The following is a 23,181-nucleotide window of genomic DNA, read 5'->3' as shown; positions in this document are numbered from 1 at the left end:
TTTACAAGGCTCTGAAAACATTCTTAGCCTAACTCAATTAACGTACAAAAATATTATGAGCAACAAATCAGTTTCTGAAAACCAAAAAAAAAAATTTTTGTCCAATACTTTTAGCGCTAAAACCAGAATAATGATCACAACACTACAAAGTAATAAACCTGCAAATTAAAACATATTCCTCTTATTAATTACCAGAACCACTTTTCAGAAGATTTGCGTTTTATTTACGACAAACAACTTCATTAAGTGCAATATGTGATTTATGCTTCTCAGTAACCGGTTTGTTTATATCCATTAAAATTAGGTAAGATCAAAACACTAGTTCGTTTACAAAAAGCATTTGAACATCTGGTTGTACTTGGAATTTTACCAAAAAGTAGCAAAACAACCAAATTTCCTTGGATTTTGAATAATGTCTGTAGTAAAGTTGTAGAATTTATTAATAAGGAAATAATTTTTTATTTTGACACTATTCATTTAATAAAACAAAGCGGTGCGCAATTTTTAATGACACTGGACTTTTCGTCTTATCTACATAATGTGAGTAATACAAGGCTGATATTCGGTTTATATTTAAATTTTTCCCATAACAGTTAATATACAGGGTATTACTGGCATTTCAAATCCATAGAATACATAAGAAATACAAAAATTAGTAAAGTTCTGTAAATACTAGTTGTTGAGGTTAAGTTTTACAGCAAGTGTGAAAAGTTAGTAAGGTGTTAAAAGTAATACTTTTTAAATACAAAAGGAAGGGAATGACACGCAGTCTTCTCCACAATACTTTATTACGACCTTCAAAAGGTAAGGCCTGCTCTACTAGTTTCGGACATATAAATGGCCATCTTCAGGAGCTCAACTCGACAATTAATGTGCGGGCTGTCTTTCTAGAAAGGGGGAGACAGTGAGACCCATGTTGTAAAGGTTTGTGAATTTAAGGTTGTTAAAAGTGGGAACAAAGCTGAATGGAGAAAAAAAGAAAAAACTGACACTACATCCTATTTAAATTTAAACACAAATACTTAAAATTAAAATTAGACCCATTTTAAGGGCTGGGTTAGACTCTGCCGTGGATGGTGGATTGGTTTTTAAATTTATCTTTTTTCCATAGGGTCTAACCCAGCCCTTAAAATGGGTCTAATTTTAATTTTAAGTATTTGTGTTTAAATTTAAATAGGATGTAGTGTCAGTTTTTTCTTTTTTTCTCCATTCAGCTTTGTTCCCACTTTTAACAACCTTAAATTCACAAACCTTTACAACATGGGTCTCACTGTCCCCCCCTTTCTAGAAAGACAGCCCGCACATTAATTGTCGAGTTGAGCTCCTGAAGATGGCCATTTATATGTCCGAAACTAGTAGAGCAGGCCTTACCTTTTGAAGGTCGTAATAAAGTATTGTGGAGAAGACTGCGTGTCATTCCCTTCCTTTTGTACTTGTACAACTCCACTGAAAGAAAATGGACTACTACTTCTTTTTGAATACTTTTTAAGTTACTTAAACTAAATAAATTCTCATCTGAACCTTGTTTACGTACATGTGAGTGGGTAAAGTGTAACTTACAACGCTCAAAAGTAAGCGGTAATGTTGATGTATTGCTCTACTCTATAAAAATGTAGAAAATGCAGTTTTATATCTCGTAAACAATTACAAGATCTATTGCTTATAGATCACTGGATAAAATGGAAAATGTGTTTTTCAATCAAAAACTTGGAAGTTTTGTATTTTTGTAAACTATTCTCAACTCACAGGATTGCGTAACTTTGTTTTTATTCAAGCAATTACATATCTCTTAAAATTCCAAAATTTCCACTCAACCGTTCAAAATAAGTTTCTGCACCCAGTCAATAAGTTTTTGAAATTTCCATTCAGTAGAATCGGGTAAATGCGGTTAGAATTGGCAGAATAATTTTGTAATATAGCTTTTGATAAAACTTGGGCAAAAAAGACGTAATTAATTAAATTAAATATTTCGTTAACGTAAAAATATATCTTAGTTTTTTTGTATAAGTGGTATAGTTTGGAAAAATTATCAGATTCTTTAATGGCATTTCCATGACCCCAATGTTTTCCACGCTGATTGTATTTGAACTAAATAAAAACAGGGAAGAAGATTAATGAACACGATCTAAATTTTCATTGTTAACCGAGATCAGAAGCCATTATTTATCGGGCACATAAAGGCGCCCATTGACGCAACCAGTCGCTAATGTGCTAACCGATCGTGCAAAAGTTGAATGGGCGTGCTGGTCCACGAAGAAGATAAATAGAAATTACATAACTTTCACGAAATTCAGGACACACGACCAGCCAGCTCTCTTCAAACAACAAAACCGACTGTTCCCGCGAAATTTTATGTCGTTATGTTACAAGACGTCATAAAAGCAAAGAATTAAAGTTTAGATGTATTTGTGTCATAATCTTATACAGGATGGATCCACCACTTAGATTTTAATCGATATTCAAGGTTCCCCAAATTAAGACAAATCTCACTTTAAGTGGGGTAACATCTATGAATATATAAAAGCATGAAAGATTTTTTTTCACAGACAAATCAACATAATCAAAATGTACGCAGCTTTCTTCTTCGCCCTTTTCGCTGTGGCTGCTGCCGCCCCACAACCAGAACAACCCGAACCGGTTACAATCCTGAAACAAAGCCAAGACATCCAGCCAGATGGTTCGTTTCAATGGGACTTTGAATCTGCCGATGGAACCAAACAGGCCCAGGAAGGCGCCCCTAAACCGGTTACTAACGGTACCGCCGAAGTTGTAATAGGTTCTGCAACCTGGGTGGATCCTGAAGGTGGTAGCCACTCTTTGAAATACGTGGCCGATGAGAACGGGTACCAACCGCAAGGGAATGATGTGCCTGCCATACCCCCCCAAATCGCCAGGGCGCTGGATTGGATTGCCACTCATCCACAACCTGAAGAATCCTCCAAGTGATTTAATTTAAGTACTGTTATTAGGTAATGCCTGTTTTTATGCCAGTTTTTGTATATACAAGTAAACCATATTACAATGTTTGTTTGAAGTTTTTGTAACGCTACCATTCCATTTTTTCCATTAGGTTGGAAAACTGAATTTTGATCTATTTTCAGCTGAGTTAGCGTTGGAACATTCTACTGTTTCAAAAATCAGCTTAAATTTTATCCAGCTGAAAAGTGTGTTGTAGCCATTAGTTGAATGTATTTGGAGATTAGTTTCCTGGACTATAAAATGACCTGAGAATGCTTTAAAACCTGAAATACATTTCTGAAAATAATTACAAAATTAAAAACATAGCAATCTAAGGAAGATAAACTAGTTTGAAGACTTGAAACTTTTAAAGTAGTCCCAAGTTCCAACAGATCTGCCTATTTTCAAAATACACAAAATGCTGAAAAGTCTCTACAGAAGTAACATTTTCATAGACTTGGGGAATCCAGAATACTTTTAAAAACGAGATCATTACATACTGTCTTGAAAATAAGGATTTTTTTTTTCAAGAAAATAAAGAAAATTTATTTATTTAATTTGTAGAAAAGGTACATTTTTGTAGGGATGTCAAGTGTTTACCATTATAGTTAGTTTTAGTAGGATTGTATGTAGTTATTAAGAAAATTAATAGTATTACTTGATGAACTTCAAAGGTGGTGAAAAAGGTGGTACGTGGAGGTAGAAGGTGGGATAAAAGGTTTTTTTTTTGTTTTTATGGTGGTTGATTGTCAGAGAGACTTTGAGAGAGCTAAAAAAGTCAATTAAAAAAAAAAGAGAAATTCGAGCAAAAATCAGACTATTGAAGATCTTACTAAGATTTCTCTTTTTCCTTCCGGAACGGAAGTTACTGGGTGTAATACCGAGTGCTACCAGCAATTGTACCGTCTAGTCCACGTTATGACAGGGAGCAGATTGTGATAGAGGACCTATTCCAGAAGTGGTTAAATCGATAACCGAGGAGGCCTCCCGGCTGATACCGAGGTACAGCCTTTGCAGTTAAAAATCCACCTCAACGGAAAAGAAGAAGATTGGTCAACTGACGGTTTATTTTGGACAATTTGGACTCTTTGACGAAGAGTATTAGTCGTAAATAGTTTGTAATTTTTTGTATTTTATAAGACATTTGTAGTTTCAATGATATACCGGGTGTAACATTTAACTTGAGACATCTCAATATCTCGAAAAATAAGCACTTTTCGAAAAAATGTTTAGTATCAAAGTTGTATTATTCCGCGGGGGAAATACATGTGAGGGGGAAGAGGGGTAACTTTGATTCTTTAAATGGCACCCCCAATTTTTTATTGCAGATTCAGATTCTGCGGCTAAAAACACGTGGAATTTGTTTAAAACATTTTTTTGTATTAACGATAGATGGCGCTATAAACGACAAAATTTACTTTACATTTTTTAATTAAATTTGTTTTTTTTTCGCTCATGGCTTACCGGAATGTTTGGTAAAATCTGCTTAAAAAACCGTCGTTGCTAGGGATACATAGGTGTAATAAATAACAAAAAAAAAATAAATAAAAAAGTTTTTTTTTTGTAAAAAATGTTTTAAACAAATTCCACGTGTTTTTAGCCGCAGAATCTGAATCTGCAATAAAAAATTGGGGGTGCCATTTAAAAAATGAAAGTTACCCCCCTTCCCCCCACATGGAGGGGCAGAGGAATACAAATTTTGTCATCCCCGCGCGGAATAATACAACTTTGATACTAAACATTTTTTCGAAAAGTGCTTATTTTTCGAGATATTGAGATGTCTCAAGTTAAACGTTACCCCCGGTATTTAGAAGCAGGATTTTTAGGTAGAAAGTAAGTTAGATAGGTTTAGTTATTTACCTTAAAAATAACTTGGCATCCCTATTATAGAATTTTTATTCAAGCTTATTTATTTAAATTTTCTTTATTTACTAGATTATTAGAATGAGTGGTCAGGGTGAATCTGATGCCAGTTATGATGATATTATCTTGCAACTAGGAGGTGAGGGAGATTTGAGTAGATCTCATCTTCAGGATGATAATAATCATGACAATACGTAAAAGATGAAATTTACGTAATTTTGCTTTAAACCTTTGAAAATATAATATTTTCATCTAGCTGCGACAACTTTAAGTGGGGTAAAAGTTATTCAATCCATAAGAAACATTTTAGAAAAAAGATTACTATATTTTAAAAATCTCTTAACTAATCATTGAAGAAATTATTTCTTTTTAAATCTTTGAATACTATTACTAATTTCAAGTGTGTTTGGATAAGCTCGTTGCTTACATTGTTTTATTTGTTGGCAGTTTTTTGTACTTTCACAAACCAATCACTTCCAATGGATTATTTGTTTTATTAATTACTACGTTGAAATCCACAAAGTTTAACAACATTTTTTAGGACGTTATTAAACGTCTGTTTATTCAATCTTACTAATTAAAAAAAATCAATCCAAAAATACAAAAATTGCATTCCACACGTGCTCAGTAACCAAAACTATAACATTCTTTGTGGATGTGAAATTGCAAACTTTGATGATTTACCATTGTTATCATCAAATCTATTAATTTTTAAAATTAGTTTCCTATAATGTTACTTTTTTTGCAAATAAACTTTTAAATCGTTTTAAATAAGGGGATTATGAATAATGCTAAGATATTGGGAGGAAATTGAGAAGAGATTTGAATTGAACTTGAATTTACTTCAAACTATTTTTAAATGCATGACACTGTGATGGTAATTTTGTTACTAAAGTACACTCAGTATATTTTTACCTTTTGTAAAGAAATATTATAAAAGTGATGTAATATACGATATTAACTAAGTCATTTTAATTTGACATTAGTTTGAAAACTCATTATTTTCCACTAATTTTCAAAGTTCAGCCTGTAATAGAACATACGACATAACAAGTTTTAACGACAGCTGTTTAGGCAATCGTTACGTGTTGCACCACTACAAGTATGTAAGTAAAAACTTCATAAAATACTATTTTGACAATTTGAATTGAAGATTCTCATCTTCGAGGCCGCCTACTAATATTTTAAACTTACGATAAGTATAACAATAAACATCGAAACGTTAATTTTTTAAAGCGAGTGTCACAGATTTCTTTAACGAGAAGAATCAGGTAATTAACATTTACCGGTTTGTTTCGATAAAAATTAACATTCCTTCGGAAAATACCAATCCGAAGCGAGCGCCCTTGGCCGGAAGAAATGCGTCGGTGAAGATGCACCAGCTCCGAGGAGGACGTCCCAGAAGTCGGCCTCCTTAACGAGGATTGCTTAACGTGTAATATGCGAAAAAAATTATTAAAGGTCAAGTGATATGATTGATTACTTTAAGCCGAAATTTCTCGCATATCCTTACTGGGTGTTTGCGTATTTTGTAATAGTTTCGATATTTGTTTTTTATTTAGTTGCCATTGATTGGTAGACTTTCATAGTTAACGCTTAATGACATATTGGAAACTATTATTGCTTCTTAATTTAAAATAGAATGTTGAATAAATAGAAAATATTAGAAGATGCTTCTTATAAAGGATGTTTTAAAATGGCACCCGGGGGTTATAGACAACCCTTGATAGCAATTTTATATGAGACAATTTTCCAAGTCGTGGTTTTAGGTTTCAGGAAAAATCGAAGAAAATTTAATGGAAATCAAACAAATCTGGTGTTCTCTTCATGATTTCCTAACACTTCTTACCATTTCAATATTAATTTGTGGCCATTCACAGCAACATATTTAAAGCTTAGGTTAAGTTTTATTTGTATTTTTGTTTTTACTATTACCTACAATGTAGCTCAAGATGGTCTTAAATACATTGGTGCAATCGGCCATTAGACACATACAAATACAGTGTGTGAAAGAAAAGTTTGACAAATCAAATAGCTAAACAAATACGCGACTTATTAAAAAAACTTTTTAAAACATTTTTTGATTTTTATATTAAACTCTGAACATACACTTACTGTATGAGCATCAACAATACGATTTTGTGGGTCAACTGATGACTAGCTCATCGTTATTACCACCCCGTGTATAATGATGTATGAACAAATCACAACAAGTACCGCACATCGTTATTATTGCGGGGGGGTACCACCGTACCACAAATTACAAAATAATTTCATATAAAAGCGCATCACCTTTTGTGAAATAATCAGTTCCAAAGCCGCATTTTCTCAAAACACAGACAGTGAAAATGTCTATCTCCCGGTGCAATAGAGTCGTGTTAGTACTGTCAGTACTGTTTTGTGCAACAGTGGTCGTGCTGGGTGCCCCTCAACAGCCCAAGGAACCGGTACCAATCATTTCCCAGGAGAGCGACATCCAGCCGGATGGTACTTTTAAGTGGTCTTTTGAGTCGGGAGATGGTACTAAAGCTGAACAGAGTGGACAACCCAAACAGGTACTTTTTTGCTGTCTATAAATTTTAAAAAAGTGTTAACATTGAGAGGATTCGTAGATTGAGAAGGAAACCCCAGTTGTAATGCAAGGGGCCGCTTCTTGGACTGACAACGAAGGAGGTCAGCACCAGTTGACTTACACTGCTGACGAAAATGGGTACCAACCACAAAGTCCTGATATCCCAGTACCACCAGAAATACCTGCTGCCATCCAGAGGGCGCTCGAATATAATGCAGCCCATCCGGAACAGGACAACGAACAGTAACCCTTTTTTTAAACTTTACTTCGTTATGTATGATATTATGTAAAGGCTGTCTTGTAATTATGATGTATATTTTTTATGTATGTGTTGTGTTAATAAATGAACATTTTTTACAGAATATCATAGTTTTTTCTTTAATTTTTTAAAATTGACTTACCTTGATTGTGAGTGAGTGTTCATAAAACTTGTCCAAAAAACTAAGTTAACCACTTACAAGAACTGGATTTAATTACATTAGGGACGGATAGTAATAATAAAAGAAAAACTAAACACATTGAAATTTGTAATAATAATTTTTGTTGTCACAGTCTTAACATAAAATAAAAATTTAATGTTTATCCAAACGATCAATATGCAATTAATGCATATTTATTATTAAATTTTATTTGTCTCTGAAAATCAGTTTTCAAAAATTGTAGAAAAGTCACACCTAGTAGAAAATTGTGTTTTTTTTAATCATTGCACATAAAGATTGTTTAGTGTAACATAAACAAACTCTAATGATTTACCTAATATTTTAAGAGGCTTCAGAATTATTGCCAAAACCTATTGATAAAAACATAATTTGCCCTGATTCCAAACTCAGGCTAAATATCTCAAAAAGTCAAAGTTTTTCAACGTTTTACCCCTAAAAGGACCTGATAAAATGTATAATTAGTTGGAGTTAAATAATTTATTGAAAAAGTACGGTGTAACTCTATTTGAAAATATAAAGTTTTATTAACATTCCGTATTTCCGAAATGAATGAAAGTCTTTGCACACTTATTACTTAACAAACACCATGGACCAATACCACCATTATTCTGATATTGTTTCATGTTTTGGACCTTTTTTCTTTTTCTTTTTTATCTTTACTTATTTCCAGTTTTTAGATTCTAATTTTCAAAATAAATTTATTTCAAACAATGGTTACTACAAAACGAAACGTTGGATATCAATATGACACCGTCATGTTTTAGAATTTTTTTTTTAGATTTTTATAATTGCCCACACATTTTGGTTTATATACGTTAAAAGGTAACTGAAGGTTATTAAATCTGCAATACGTATTATCAAAGTGAAGAAGAAAATTAATTATCTGCAGAGTAATTACGTAACTAAATTTTTTTCATGAGAAAAACATCGAAGAATGCACAAAAGTCAAGGATAAATCGTGTCAACCCTGTCCTCTGTCTAACTTAAGGTTTATTACATGCCCATGTAATACAGGGAACGGTCATTATTGTTCTTACATCTTTAATTTATTTATTGCACTTAAATTACAGTAGCAAAGATGTAATAAAATTTGCATTAAAAAATGATAATTTTATTCAAGTTCGTTCTAAGAGAAGGAAAATCCATTTAAGTCTCAAATTGATTATTCTAGATCACTTTGTATATAGTGGGGGATCACTCACTGTCAAACTAGTATCGGCAGTGACGTTTTAGAAATTTTTAAGAAAATTCAAAATTTTTATGGGTGTAAAAATTCGATAGTACTTATAATGCAAATCCTTTGGGATGAGCGTGAAACAGCGCACCTGGCAGACGCTGTCCGAACCAAAGTTTGGTAAACCTATTAAAATCACAGTATGGAGAAATGGAGACTTTAACTATCCAGGTCAGGAAATAACGCTACATTCCAAATATTTACGTTCTTGGAACTCTATTTTAGGTAAGCTCCACTTGGAATTAAATACTGATTAACTGATGATTTTTTTAACCACAAAAGAGTACCTGACAATAGTTCTGCAACCTCGCTGGGGCGGTGTGAAGAAACTGTATCATTTGGACACTCGAAAACCGGTTCTGTGCGTTCAGGAAATCAAACCGAACGAAAAATATGTGGTAGTCGGAGGTGACAAACTCAAGTATAAAAAAAATGGGCAAGTAATTCCATTTCGAATAATAAAACATTCCAATATCTACAAACGTACTCAGATATTTAACTGCAAGGGATCAGAAAACCAAAACAAAAAAACAGAATGATCAGTCTGATGATCCGATATCAACCTTCATGGCCTACACAAAAAAAAAGAAGAGAACAGTGGTGTACTTTATGGTGTCTGGAAGGGACTGCCAACCTGCCCTTAAGGTAGTACTGATTGAAAGAGATTTACTGGATTACCACATGATACTGGACTATTTGAGTTATCGACTGGATGTTGGGGAGGGCATACAGTAGTAAGTTCCCTATTTTTTTTGGCTTAAACACCCTGTACATAACTTGAATTGTTTAGCTTATGTAGCACCACTGGAAAACAGATAAAAAACCCTACAGAGTTACATCACGGTGGGATATACGTTGCCGTGCCATATGGAAGCGAGTTTATCAAACTGGACTACACTGAAATTTTTCACACGTTGACGCCCTTGAAAATGTACTTTGCCTGTTCAAACTGTTGCTCTGGTTGATATTACTTTCTACTTCAGATCAACCGAAAAAAAGAAAATAAAACCAAAACCAAAAAGTAGCACTCACAAAGCGGTTAATAAAGAAGACAGTGAAGAAGTAATTAAAGAAGAAGACGATTTCAGCAATTTTGGTGATGAAAGTAGTGAAGTCAATGTGTGTGCACCTCCAAAGAAAATCATTCCAAGTGAAAAAGCTCCTCTTCAAGTCTTTGGACATGCGTTTAGTCAAAAAGAAACAGCAGTAAAGAAGGAGCCAAGCCTCACCAAAATAGAGGAAGTTGGTTCTACCCAAGCGGTACTACATGTTAAGTGCATTGGGGAGAAATGTTTGGATAAGGACTGCCGATTGATAAGAAATGAGTTCGAAAGCTTTTCAGGTATAATTTCACTTCCCTATTTGATACATTCCAATCTATTGCAATGATTTAGGAGCAGTTAATGAACCAGCAAAGGAGAAGTTAGTTGTTGAGGAGGAATCAGACACTGGTAAGGCAATTTAACTAGCTTATTAACATGTGGAGTAATATTATAACTTTGAATAGACGAATCTGTGAATGAAGTACCTGAAACTAATAAAGAAAACGGCCAGGATGTAGAAAGTGCATCTCTGAGTGAACCTGTACTAAACGAATCTTTGTTAGAATTCGGGAATAAAATGACATCATCAGAGTTTACGAAAAGTATTTTTTTATTAACATTTACCTATTTAACTGACTGTCATTGAGATATTTTGATTACAGAGGAGAATGACTTCAGCCACTCTGAAGATAGCGTGACGACCATAACTGCCGTTCAAACCAATATGCATGACAATAACCTTACCACTTTTGCCGACATTGCTAAGAACAGAAATAACGAACAAGAAATGGATAGAAATTGTAATCTAATTATTACCAATTAATTGAAATAAATTCAAATAAAACCGATTTCAGTATTGCAACCCATTGTGGAAGAGGAGGATATGCCCCATAGGGAACCTAGAAATAGTAATAACCTAAGCCTTACCAGTACAACTTCCAAGAAGAGAGGAGTGTCATTTTTGCAGAGCAACAAACCTGTAAGTTTGATTACACTTTTAATTTCCTTTAAGTTTGATAGCAGTGAATGAAGATTACTATAACGCAGCCCAACTGGATTTAAATAAAATGGATTGAAGGAGAATGACATTGAAACCATAAAGGCGACTTGTGAAAATAAGAAATTTAGCAAGAGAATACGCCTAAGTAATGTAGTTCTCCATTGTTCCAGGAGACGATTGAGGAATTTCCCGAAGAAACAAGTAGACTTTCTACATATTCATTTTTTGATGCTAACAGAAAACCTAAGTCGTCCATATTAAAAGTTCGAGTTGACCCACTGTACAATCCCAATAAAACTCAAACTGAAACACCACATCATAAGTACTTTAAAAACATTTTACCTACAGACTTAACCGATACTGGAGTAAAAATAAAAAAGACTGAAGAGAAATCAGAGGACTCTATTAAAGACCATATTAAAATGTCAATTCTAAAACGGTCAGGGTTGGATGTACAAGAAGAAGATCATGACTTTTGCCTCATCCCTAAAAAAAAAGGGTTCAAAGCAGCCTTAAATAGCGTGGAAGATTTACGACATTCAAGTCTAACGTTGCCAAAAAAATTATCAGAACCTAAACCAGAGCAAGATCCTAATAGCAAAGCTGTACAGAAAGACACTATTGGACTGGAAAAAGGAGTTCAAGTTGTCTCAGAAAGTCCAAACGAACACACCGAATCTTATTTTTACGATCCGAGAAGAGAGAGTAATGTCTTGTTTTTCAACGAAAACGCTGATATATCGGATATTTATCATAATTTTGAGAAAGAAGGAGCTTCGATAGTCAAATTTGATGCTGCTATTGCTGATATACCATCCAGTTAATCAGCCAGGAAGCATAATTTGAAAAAACAGAACATCAAGGGTCCACAGCCTCAATAAGACAAAAATATTTAATTAATAGCATTAAGAAAATAATAAAGTCACTCGTTCAATCACTAACAACGTAGAGAAGTTGTGTTCTTTTGGGTACCATTTTTTTATTTTCTCACATATTTCATTCGAGTCCAGGTTTAGACATTTTTTTTAGGGATTAGTGTGATTATTTAAATTTGTCTAAAAGTAGCAAAGCTCTCATTAAAAGTGTTGTAAACAAAAATAATTTAGTTTTTAGCAATTTTTAGACACTCTCAGAATCTGTAATCTCGCAATTTGCTTGATCATAACCAACGAATGTCGTTATTTTTGACATTATTTATAAGAACAAGAAATTTGAACAAAACAAAGCTAATTTTGGACAAAAATTCATGAGTTTTTGAACCACTCTTTCAGCTTTTTTCAATTTTGTAAAAAAACTTTTTGAAATGAAGTTTATAATAGTTCATTCTAGCATCTGCCTGTTGGTTTCTAGCCACCCTAAAAATGCTATTATTATTATTATTATAAACTAGATCCAAAGCTCAACAAGGTTTCTAGTTTTTGTTATCTTCCTCCCTCTCACTCCTCAAATTCTTAAAAACTGTACTTTTTTAATTTTGAATTAATTTTATGTTTTATTACGTCAAATACTAAAACCTTAGCATATTTTTTGCTATTTCAGATGTCTCATAACTTGCGACGTGACCGTGGTGGAGACAATTTCCTGTGGAACTTTCTCATGTCTTTCCTCAAATCCCTTATCCGTTTGTAAATCGTAATTAAAATAATTCAACAACATAATTGTTTTTGATTATTTTTTTGTGCGGCCAGAAAGGAACCAAACTACTAAAATGAAGGAATCAACAATGGTTCTTTATTGTTACAGGATGTCATGGAGGATAGTATAGAAACGATTTTGCGAAGAATCGGATCGACTGGATTTTGTTCCATGTATTCAAAAAATCCGCCAAAACTATCAATTTTGAAGCACAAGACTTGCGTAGACAAACCTACTGCCGAAAGCATTCCCGTAAGGATACATTCGAGTTTTCTTAGTGTGCGAAGTAGCATATCTGATGAAAAATCCCAACTGGTGCAACGCAGACTGTCTGAACTAGTACAGGAAGGGGTTGACATAATTTCTGATGAAGATCTCAATGTCAGTTACCTGGATCTACCTACTGAAGAGGATAATATTTCTGTAGAACCTGAAGGAAAACCCATGGAAAACGATTCTTTAAATGAAGGAAATGATAAACAAACAGAGGAAGATGTGGAAAAAGATGATTTAATGGAAATGTATGAGGAGGCAGACGATGATAGTATAAGAAGTGAAGTGAATGATAACAATACTGATAATGAAGACGGAGGATCTGAAAATGACAGATCTAAAGCAGTACAAAAAGGTTGGATGTTAAATGAAGATGCTTTTGATAAAAGCATTCAAGCTGAAGGTAGTAGATTGGTTAGTTCATGCACCCAAACGGATGAATGTTCGATCAGTAGTGACGAATAAATTTTTTGTGTAATGACACATTTTTGTTTCTTCAAACTTGTATTAGATATCCTATATTCAAATTACTGAGGGGGGCAAAATGGAAAATAACTAAAGGATCTTGATTTGGTGTAAAATTTTATTTGTTTTGCACTTCTCCACTCAATGCACAGCTGAGATAGGACAACAAACTCCAGCATATAAGCTAAAACAGACGTGTTATTTAAGAGCAAAATAAAATATTATTAGGGACTACCAACCTTTCCAGAATACAAAAATACTTCTTATAGACCTCCAAGTTTGTTAGTAGCAAATGAATACCTGGACATTTGTGCAACAACGTGCACTTTCCTAAACTGTTATTTATGGAATTCTGACAATTTGGTGATACCTTCAATGTTTGTCCAAGTCCCAATGAGTACGATACTGTAAGTTTAATGCTACATGTGCAGTAGTTTGTGGTTGTTGGTCAAGAAAAGCAGCTTTCAGCTTGCTGATTTTCCTTGACCAATCACAATGCACGAACAACTGGTTGCTTCAAAGTTACTAACCTGAATTAATAGTTAGAGATGCGTTTTTGTTTAATTTGTCTTTAAGCCAAGATATGTTACTCAAGACAGTTTCCCTATTATTAAATTGATTGATAGTTGGACTGTTTGGTGACGGACTAGCTTCAAACATGTAATCTACAATTTAGAAAATCACCTCTAATGCAGGGGAAAAATTAAAAAAAATGAATTTTCTACCTTGAACAGGCAGAGCTTCAGGCAGACCTAAATTACCACAAAATTTTGTTAATAAAAAAAATACTAAATTTGGAAATACTTACGGACTGCACTGACTCGTGAGTGAACTGTGTTGTAACTAAATCGATAATCTAGAAATTTGTTCAGAAACATATTATACACTTTTAGGATTTTCTACAATTTGACAATCAATGCAAATCGAGTGACGCCATTTCAATTTACTTCGATTTAATGTATGCATTACCTGTGTTTTCAAAATTGTGATCTGATGATTTATAGGCATCTTCAAGTCTCATTGTAAAAGAAGTATTGTTTGGTTTTACAACCACTAAGGAACTGACATCGGTAACAAATGAGTATTTTAAGGCAAGCCTGTAAAAAATTTTGTTATTAATTACTGGATATTTTAATGTAAAAAATTTAATTCAAATGTTGTCTAATTTCTCCCTTTGTAAAATCTGGAATTGACTATCAATTGCTCACTCTCTACAATCTCTCAAGATTTTTACATATTCATTCAGCTATAGTGCGAGCCAATTTAGTTGGTGGTTACGATAAATAATTGTATCAAGGTTTTGTTATGCAGTTTTGTTTATACAAACTTTTGTATTTTAAAGATATAACACTAACCTTAAAGCTTCCCGTGTAGGCCCAACTTTATCCACTTCAACTTTGCGTTGTTCTAAAAGCTGTTTTAAAGTCAAATAAGCCCACAAACGTTCCAAATTTCCAGTGGCCAAGTAGACTTTTGGTGCAAACTCCACTTCAGTACCATTTGAAATGCAAGCTTTTACTTCTGGTTTGAATTCTGGATCGGCCACTTTGCCAGAAACGTACAGCTCGCATCCATGAAACAGTAACGGGAAATTTGGTTTGGTCGTTTCAGCTACCGCACCCGTATACTTGAAAGTAACGTTACTAAGTAACGGTGATGAAATCTGTTTGTAAAAGTTTTCGAGCTGGATGTAGGAATCTGCGGCGTCGTAGATATGCCTGGAGAAACCTTGGTTGTTTAGGGCTAGTTCTTCAAGAAATTGTCTGTCTGCACCACTTCCGAAAGACAAAGCGAATAAAGGAGCTTTTCTAAAGTTTAATGCTGTAATCTGTCAATTTGTATCAGTCACACACTAAACATGTGAATATATTCCCAACCTTGGAAATAATCTTTGTTGTGGTAACTATCCCAATTGTCGGTTCGCCATCAGTAAGGAACACGATCATAGGTTGATGGGTTTTAGGATTTTCGTTCATAGCCACTATTTCCATGGCTACTTTAAGTGCAGAATAAATGTTAGTTCCTCCAAAAGACTCTAAACTTTTCACCGCCTATATTACAATTGTTTAAATTTTGTCATATAAGTTATCTGTTGTACTTACTCTCTTAGCATTTTCTATATTGATTTCACTTGCTGGGAAAGAACCTGGTAATATCTGGTCAGTATCTGCAGGTTCTTCATAATCTGCACCTAGTCCTACTTTCGTGTGGTAAGTAGCTCTAGTCACTGGAATATTCCAAACGTGAACGAAAGCATTAAACGTTACAATACTGAAAATATCTCCTGGATTTAGCTGGTACAGTATGCTGTCCATAGCTTCTTTCAACTGAGTAATTCTATGTCCTATGATTATGTGATTAAATCAAGTTAGAATGCAGTTTGCTTGATTAAGTAATGCTAACCCAACATACTGCTACTTGTATCTAGTACGAAAACAACTTGCTTGTTTATTGGTATTAAATTCTCGGGGGCGAAAAAATGGACGAAGTAACCTCCATCAACCAAAACCTATTCTTGAATCTTGGAGCAAAGTTTTTTAATACACTAACATGTAAATTACTTACTTCTCCACCATCAGGATCCCTTTCCACCTCATACTGAACCACAAACTGTCCACTAATCCCATCGTTTCGGTTTCCAGCCAAAATTTTCTGTTTTTTCATATCAGGACTAAACTTAACCACTGCTGAGGTGTTGTGCAGAAATGTAATAACATCCTCACAATCTGAATTTTTTTGAGGTTCCTTTGAAACTTCATTTTTTAAGCGCATACCCGGGACTTTTACGAACTTTATTGGACGAGATTCCATTATGTTTACCTGTGATTAAATTAAAATTGGAGAAAAGTTTCGGATTGATGGTATGTCTTACCTGAACTGTAAAATTTTTAACCAGTTGTTCGGGGTGAACGTTTAAAACCACTTCGTATTTTTCTTCTTTACGGGCAAGGAGTTCCTCATAAGTAAGGTAGAAGGTTGAATTACTTTGAGGCTGAATGTTGACTAAAACTGTGAATCGATTCGAATCACGAGCACTCACTCCAACATGTCCTGCTGAATATCCTTTTAAAATCGCATTACTGTAGGTTCGTTTAGCTTCTTCTTGTTCCTGAACGAGGGCTTTGTATTTTTTCCCAACGATTTCCATAATAAATCCGGAAATAAATGCATTGTCCGGTATTATCACAGTAAAAGTGGCTTCGTGTCCTTTGGTATCATTGTTTTGTACTTTGCTGGTGATTGAGGTTTTGGAGTAACGATTTGCAACGTTAGCCTCTACAAGCATTTCTTGTATTTCAGGTTGTATAGATGATTCCTGCATTTTAACTGTTAATAAGAGAAAGTAGTATTTTCTAATGAAATGACTTACCTTGTTTAAATCAGTTTCAGTTGAGTTGTCACTATTGATGTCTGAAGGCAGCTCAGTAGAAATTACCATGGACGTTTGAAGAGATTTAGCTTCTATAAAATGTACCCAAAAAAAGCCTATAAGGGCCAAAGTGTAAACTGTTTCCATACTAATTGCACTATTAAATAAAAAAATAACACTGAAACTACTTTATACGCAAGCAATCTTGTTTACTCAACCAAAAGTGATGGCCTCTGTCTGATCTGGATGAAGCATTTGCTTAACTGGAACATGATAACAATAATAACTGTAAGGAAAATTACCGTCCATTTTATGGATATTAAAACATATTATGGTATAATATGCATCTTAAAAACGTCAACACCAATTTGCACTGTAAATCACATCTAACAAACATATTATTTAATAAAAAATAATGGTAGAAGACGCAGTTTGCAAATGTTATCTCAATAGTATAAGGTTACTTAAAAAATATAAACAATTTATTACCCGTGAAGACCGGTAGAGATTATTAAAATAAGGACCAACATCTTATGTATTTAGTGTCATAACTTTAGATTCGTGTTAGTTGGCAAAACGACCAAAGTTTGGAATTAACCCTCACACTATAAAAGAACAAATTCTCTTTTCCGAATTGAAATACACAATTCTGTGTAGTGGACATATCAGCATTATTGTTTGTTGAACAAATTTAGGCCATACAGAAAGGTTATCAAAGATTTTTCTTAGTGCTTTACTTATATAATAATTTTATCGTAATAGTTTAAGAAATATATCTAAATTTATATTTGCTGGAAAACCATAAAACTACGATTGTTAATACTTTAACCCAGATGACAAACATATCTTTTTAGTAATGTGTGAAGGTGTTTTATGGTGGAGTTAACCTAAATATACAGGATGTTTTGAAATCAACCACAATTTTAATAAAGGAGTACCATTTTTTCCAACTTTGACAGAAACCAACATTTTATTGTGCATAAATACAATCTAAACTCTAACTCTTGAAATTCATGGTATGTGGCCAGTTGGACAGCAAACACCAGCGTACACACTAAAACGTAAAATAGTGCAGTTTAGATAAACAAACAAGTGTTTGAACTTACTGTTCCAATTCACAAAAATGTTTTTTGTATGTTTCCATATCGATCAGCTGTGAGTGAACCCCAGGGCATTTGTCCAATAAAGTACAGGTTCCTGTGCTGTTATTCACGCTGTTGTGACAGTCTGGTAATACTGACAGTACTTCTCCAAATCCCAATATATAAGCCACTAAAATTATTTAATGGTAATGAACATTTAAATGATAAGCATTGCCCTAACCTGAGTTTATAGTAAGAGTTCCATTGGGATTTAATGATTTTTTGATCCATGGTATATTGTATATTGAGGTTTGTGTTGTGGATTCAAAAGATGGAACCTTAGTAGTGGTGAATACATCTTCGAAACTAAACTTCATCGCGAATACATCTTCAACTAAAATTAACTTATTCGTTAGACTTTTTGAAAATAAACGATTTAACAAAAAACAATCTTTATACAATTCATTATTACACTGGGATTGCCAAAAACGTGTTTTGTAAAAACATGCTTTTCTTCACCTTGGGTTACCCTAAAGAAACCTGCATATCTATTAATTATAAACAACAGAAATATGAGACATTTTTAATTAAAGCGATGAATCTTTAAAATTTTTTGTGCTGGTACTTACATGAACTGAAAGAATTAGTTTGTGAGTTAACTAGTGCAGATCCAAAATCTCTAGCTGGTAACAAACCTAAAAATGTAAATAACGCAACGCATTTAGAACAGAATATTTATACAGTATGTTACTCGTCCTGCAGACTTTCACATGCGTGTTTTAAAATAATGCACTTTTAACACTCATTGATGTAAAAACTATTTGGATTTTTCGTCGATTCTTAACAATCTTAACTTTAGTCGTACTACAAACTACTGAACGCTTACTGGTACTTATAAACAACAAAAACATGAGTGTTTAATTAAAGCGACAAAAAACTTAAAATTTTTTGAACTACTTACTTGAAATCATCGGTCTAGATGCCGCTCTAGGTGCTCCAAAGCTTAAAAGATCTGAAAATTTAAATAACTGAATAAGCGTTATTAAAAATTTACATAATTTGAAAAATCACAAATTTAGAACAGGATATTTATACAATATGGTGCAAATAAGTATGAAACATCTTTATTTGAAATTTAGTACTTTATCCCTCAGACACGTCAATTGTTATATTTGACTGTGCTTCTTCTGATAACAAAATGTATGTATACAGGTATATCATTAACTTGAGTTTTTCAAATAAAGCGTCTATTTTTCCTTTCATTTTCGAATTTTCCTTTGAATTCTAGGTAGGTTTCATGGAACTGTTTAAGATAATTAGCTGTATTTCTGTACACTTTAAAAAACCCCATAAAAATCCAATAAATTTAAATCCGGGAATCTTGGGTGACCATTCTATTGACTTGCTTCTCCGAATCTATTTACTTGGAAAAACATGATTTAAGTAGGTTCTTCCAGCAAGTTGCCCATCCCGGTGGAACCACAAATCCTTTCTATTCAGAAATAGTTGCTTAAGTTGTGGTAACAGAAAATCGTTAAAAATTTGAAGATTTCCAGCACCAGTTAAATTTTCTTCAAAACAATATAGTCCTACATGATCTAATTGATTTGCCTTTTGTAGAATCACAAAATTAACCATCGACGTATCCAAGGGTTTTTTAAAATAAAACATAAAATGCAGATATGAGTATGATCTTTTATGTGGGAGTAAAAAGTTATTATCATTATTCATATTAAATTAAATACTTACGATAACGACTGTGAGGACGTAAAAAAGGAATCCCTTGGTCTGTCTGAGAGTCTGGCATCTTTGAAGCATCTTCAGTGTTAACAGCAAGGGTGGCATTCGGTTTGACTACGACCAGAGAACTGACGTCAGTGACAAAAGAGTATTGGAGAGCAATTCTAAAACAAAAAACTAAAAAGTTTGCGTACAGCAATACTTAAATTGTATACCTAATAGGTGTTGCACAACACATGCAAAATTTGTTTTTGCATATGTTTTCTGGATATTTATTTTAATTAATACTCACTTTAGAGCTTTTTCAGTTGGATCAGTCTTGTCTTTAGCAATCTCTCGTTGTTCCAGTAGCTGCCTCACAGTCAAATAAGCCCACAATCTTTCCAAACTACCACTAGCTTGGTACACTTTGGATCTTAATTCAATAGGTCCATTTGCTCCCCTTGCTTCAACTTGAGGAGGATTCAACTCTAAATCTTCGAATTTGCCACTAATATACAGTTCTCTTCCATGGAAAAGTATTGGAAAATGTCTTTTTGTAACGTTAGATACTTGGCCTGTATACTTGAATGTTACGTTTGACAGTAAAGGAGACGAGATTTGTTTGTAGAAATTTTCAAGTTGTAGATGCGCATCGGCTGCTTCGTAGATATGCCTGGCAAAACCTTGATTTTTCAGGGAAATTCGTTGAAGAAATGCCCGGTCTGCACCATCGCCGAAAGAAAGAGAGAAGATGGGAACTTTCTTTTTGTTCAACTTCGTAATCTACATTAATTTAATGTTATAACACAGACCTGAAGTCTGCAAATTAAATGTACCTTTTCAATAATTTCTTCAGTATTGGAAATTCCAACATTAGGCTCTCCATCAGTTAAGAATATAATGAGAGATTGGTGTGATTCTGAGTCCTTGTGATGATAGTTTATGATTTGAAGGCCCATTGCAAGCGCAGAATATATATTTGTAGCTCCGCTACTAAAAAAGTTTCTGACAGTCTGTTAATAAAATATGTATGTTTTAGGGATAAAACGTAAAAAGAAACAATTAATTATACCTCTTTAGCATTGGCAATATTGTTGACAGAAGCCGAAAAAGAGGAAGGCAACATTTGATTAGTAAATCCTTGTTCATCAAGCATATGATGATCCGCATCAGAATACTCAACACTTTTTCTAGAAATATTCCAGATTTTTACATCACTATTGAATTCCACAATGCTAAAAATGTCCTCTGGTTTTAATTCCGACAAGATACTGTCCATTGCTTCTTTCAGTTGTGTAATTTTACTTCCTTAAAAAAATTTGATGAAATTGGAATACGTTTAATAAGATCAACTTACCATACATACTACCACTAGTATCCAATACAAATACCACTTGCTTTTTAAGAGGAGTTAAATCTTCTGGAGCAAAAAAGTGTACGAAGTAACCACCGTCTACTAAAACCTGTAAAACCAAACATGAAACTGAAAAAACTTGAAGGAAATTCTTACCTCTCCTTCTTGAGGATCTCTCTCCACGTCATACTGCACAACAAATTGTCCCGACAAACCTTCTTTTGTATCTCCACCAAGACTAGTAGCCAAAATCTTCTGCTTGGCAAGATCAGGATTGAAGGTAACCACAGCGGATGTTTTGTTGACGATTTTAATGTCAGCTTCCGGATCAGCGTTTTTATCATTCTTTGAAACTTCATTTCCAGACCTTAAGGAAGGTACTCTGACAAACTTAATTGGACGAGACTCCATTATGTTCACCTAAACCAGAAAGTTTAATCAGTTTGATGAGAATATTATAAATTGCAACAAATACCTGAACACCAAAATGTTTGATAGGTTGTCCAGGATGAATGTTCAAAACCACTTCATATTTTTCGTCTTCACGCACAAGAAGTTCTTCATATGTTAAATAAAATACGGCTTTGCTCTGCGGTTCTAAATTAACAGAGACTGTGAATCTGTTTGAATCACGAGCGCTTACTGCAACATGTCCTGCAGAATATCCACTGGATTTTGCTTGGTTGTAAGTTTGTTTGGCTTGTTCCTTTTCCTGAACGTAAGCTTTGTACTCTTTTCCATCAATTTCCATTACAAACCCGGAAATGAACGCTTTGTCAGGTGTTACAACCGAAAATATAGCTTCCTGTGCATTGGAATCTAGGTTCCTAACTTTGCTTGTCATTACAGTTTTGGCGTAACGATTTGAAACGTTAGTGTCCACACGCATTTCATATATTTGTGGTAGCTTTGGTTTCTATTAAAACAGGTAATTGGTTGCGTTGTGAATAAGGGCAACTAAAACTTACCTTTATCGTATCCTTTTCATCTTTATCTTCTTCTGACTTTTTGTCAGAACCCACCACCAAAGATCTTTTAAAAGTTACTTTAGCTTCACTAAGTTCTACACATAAAAGAGCGACCCCAATTAGGGCTAAACAGTAGAAGTTCTTCATATCACTGACTACCACGGCATGCAAATTTTGAAACAAGATCACAAGAATTTATACGCAAGCAAAAGTGATCTTATTGGTTAAAAACTAAAGAGATAGACTTATTAATTACTGTATGATGTTGTGTTATCACAAAAAAAAATCAAGAATGTTTATGTGTGCCTGCAGCGTACTGGTTTTTTCATGTAAATCACACAGAAATTTAATATTATCACTTCTCGGAAATTTAAGGGACTTTACATACGGTCAGTAAATACCGTAAACACTGACATAATGGAAAATTGTGTTTACTTTAAGACGCACTAAACTAATCACTGATGGTTTAATGTGCGTTAGTAGGTGCTCATTTACTCTTATAAGCTATAACTGTTGTACTATATAATGTAAATTCATATGGTTTCAGAAGAATTTTTCATATTGACATTCAATTTCTATTGACCTTTGCAATATAAACTTCTTTTTTCTCGTTTTACAGAGAAAATGTTATGTGATTAACATTAAAACTAACTTCTAACCACCGCGCAAGTTGCAATTCGAAGTCTTATCTTATTTTCGAGATATTGGTGAAAAAACATTATTTATTAGGATTACGAACAATGTATGTTTTATGACTGCCACTGGTTTGAAATGCAACAAATTTTCTTTAACAAATCAAATTTTTTATACATTAGACTGTCCGCATAAGGGTATTTTGCATAAACTGGCACTACTTTAAAATTTTTATTAAGTCATATAATATTAATTCATTACTCTAGTAGATCAACAAAAATAATATGAACTCTCTCACTAAACAAGCCAAATGCTATAGTCCTTGGGATTATCCCATTATTCAAACATCTAAACATAGTATTGTTGTGAAAATTAGTTCGAAGAAATTTACATCCAATCAACATTATTTTGCTGTATTTTATGTATTTATTCACGGAACTTAACAAAAAGGTTATCATATTATTGATAAATAAATTTCTGTGAAAATTTTGAGCAGTAAAATTGTTATGGTAATTAACATTTAATAGGGTAAACAGTTTGTTTTTTAATAGCAAAAATGTCATCAATTA

At 33.5% G+C, this 23,181-nt stretch overlaps 4 protein-coding genes and 1 pseudogene across 5 annotated transcripts; 3 read left to right on the top strand and 2 right to left on the bottom strand.

Annotated features, from left to right (window-relative positions):
* Positions 1–2,546: 2,546 nt before the first annotated feature.
* LOC145732660 (larval cuticle protein 65Ab1 pseudogene) lies at positions 2,547–3,026 on the top strand (annotated as a pseudogene).
* A 4,097-nt stretch (positions 3,027–7,123) lies between these two features.
* On the top strand, positions 7,124–7,755 carry LOC145732775 (endocuticle structural glycoprotein SgAbd-3-like). The gene is made up of 2 exons (XM_081985269.1): positions 7,124–7,376; positions 7,434–7,755. Exons 1-2 carry the CDS (start codon positions 7,170–7,172, stop codon positions 7,638–7,640), a joined length of 414 nt encoding a protein of 137 aa, XP_081841395.1. The 5' UTR covers positions 7,124–7,169; the 3' UTR covers positions 7,641–7,755.
* Positions 7,756–9,030: 1,275 nt separating this feature from the next.
* Positions 9,031–13,501, top strand: LOC145732768 (uncharacterized). 2 transcript variants are annotated; one of them, XM_081985257.1, is made up of 10 exons: positions 9,031–9,292; positions 9,350–9,503; positions 9,559–9,801; positions 9,858–9,998; positions 10,051–10,409; positions 10,462–10,518; positions 10,575–10,712; positions 10,773–10,910; positions 10,965–11,089; positions 11,281–12,054. In XM_081985257.1, exons 1-10 carry the CDS (start codon positions 9,139–9,141, stop codon positions 11,932–11,934), a joined length of 2,163 nt encoding a protein of 720 aa, XP_081841383.1. In that variant the 5' UTR covers positions 9,031–9,138; the 3' UTR covers positions 11,935–12,054. The 2 variants fall into 2 exon arrangements, with proteins under 2 accessions (XP_081841383.1, XP_081841384.1); XM_081985258.1 differs by lacking the exon at positions 11,281–12,054 and adding an exon at positions 12,854–13,501 and having other exon boundaries at positions 9,033–9,292.
* Positions 13,502–13,587: 86 nt separating this feature from the next.
* On the bottom strand, positions 13,588–17,070 carry LOC145732766 (inter-alpha-trypsin inhibitor heavy chain H4-like). The gene is made up of 13 exons (XM_081985255.1): positions 16,854–17,070; positions 16,356–16,799; positions 16,049–16,303; positions 15,887–15,992; positions 15,586–15,827; positions 15,361–15,534; positions 14,839–15,311; positions 14,453–14,580; positions 14,292–14,339; positions 14,209–14,235; positions 14,014–14,148; positions 13,723–13,888; positions 13,588–13,667 (listed from the first exon to the last, which is right to left on the bottom strand). Exons 1-13 carry the CDS (start codon positions 16,998–17,000, stop codon positions 13,625–13,627), a joined length of 2,388 nt encoding a protein of 795 aa, XP_081841381.1. The 5' UTR covers positions 17,001–17,070; the 3' UTR covers positions 13,588–13,624.
* A 704-nt stretch (positions 17,071–17,774) lies between these two features.
* Positions 17,775–22,349, bottom strand: LOC145732765 (inter-alpha-trypsin inhibitor heavy chain H4-like). The gene is made up of 13 exons (XM_081985254.1): positions 21,980–22,349; positions 21,487–21,927; positions 21,168–21,431; positions 21,015–21,120; positions 20,730–20,965; positions 20,494–20,670; positions 19,968–20,440; positions 19,685–19,839; positions 18,897–18,947; positions 18,565–18,630; positions 18,177–18,329; positions 17,960–18,125; positions 17,775–17,907 (listed from the first exon to the last, which is right to left on the bottom strand). The coding sequence occupies exons 1-13, from the start codon at positions 22,124–22,126 to the stop codon at positions 17,865–17,867; spliced, it is 2,478 nt and encodes an 825-aa protein (XP_081841380.1). The 5' UTR covers positions 22,127–22,349; the 3' UTR covers positions 17,775–17,864.
* Positions 22,350–23,181: the final 832 nt, after the last annotated feature.

This window comes from Ips typographus, linkage group LG8, assembly GCF_016097725.1.
Source record: "Ips typographus isolate SLU linkage group LG8, UJ_Ityp_2.0, whole genome shotgun sequence".
Lineage (NCBI taxonomy): Eukaryota > Metazoa > Arthropoda > Insecta > Coleoptera > Curculionidae > Ips > Ips typographus.
The sequence above is the reverse complement of the archived record's forward strand: the minus strand, read 5'-3'. Positions and strand labels throughout refer to the sequence as shown.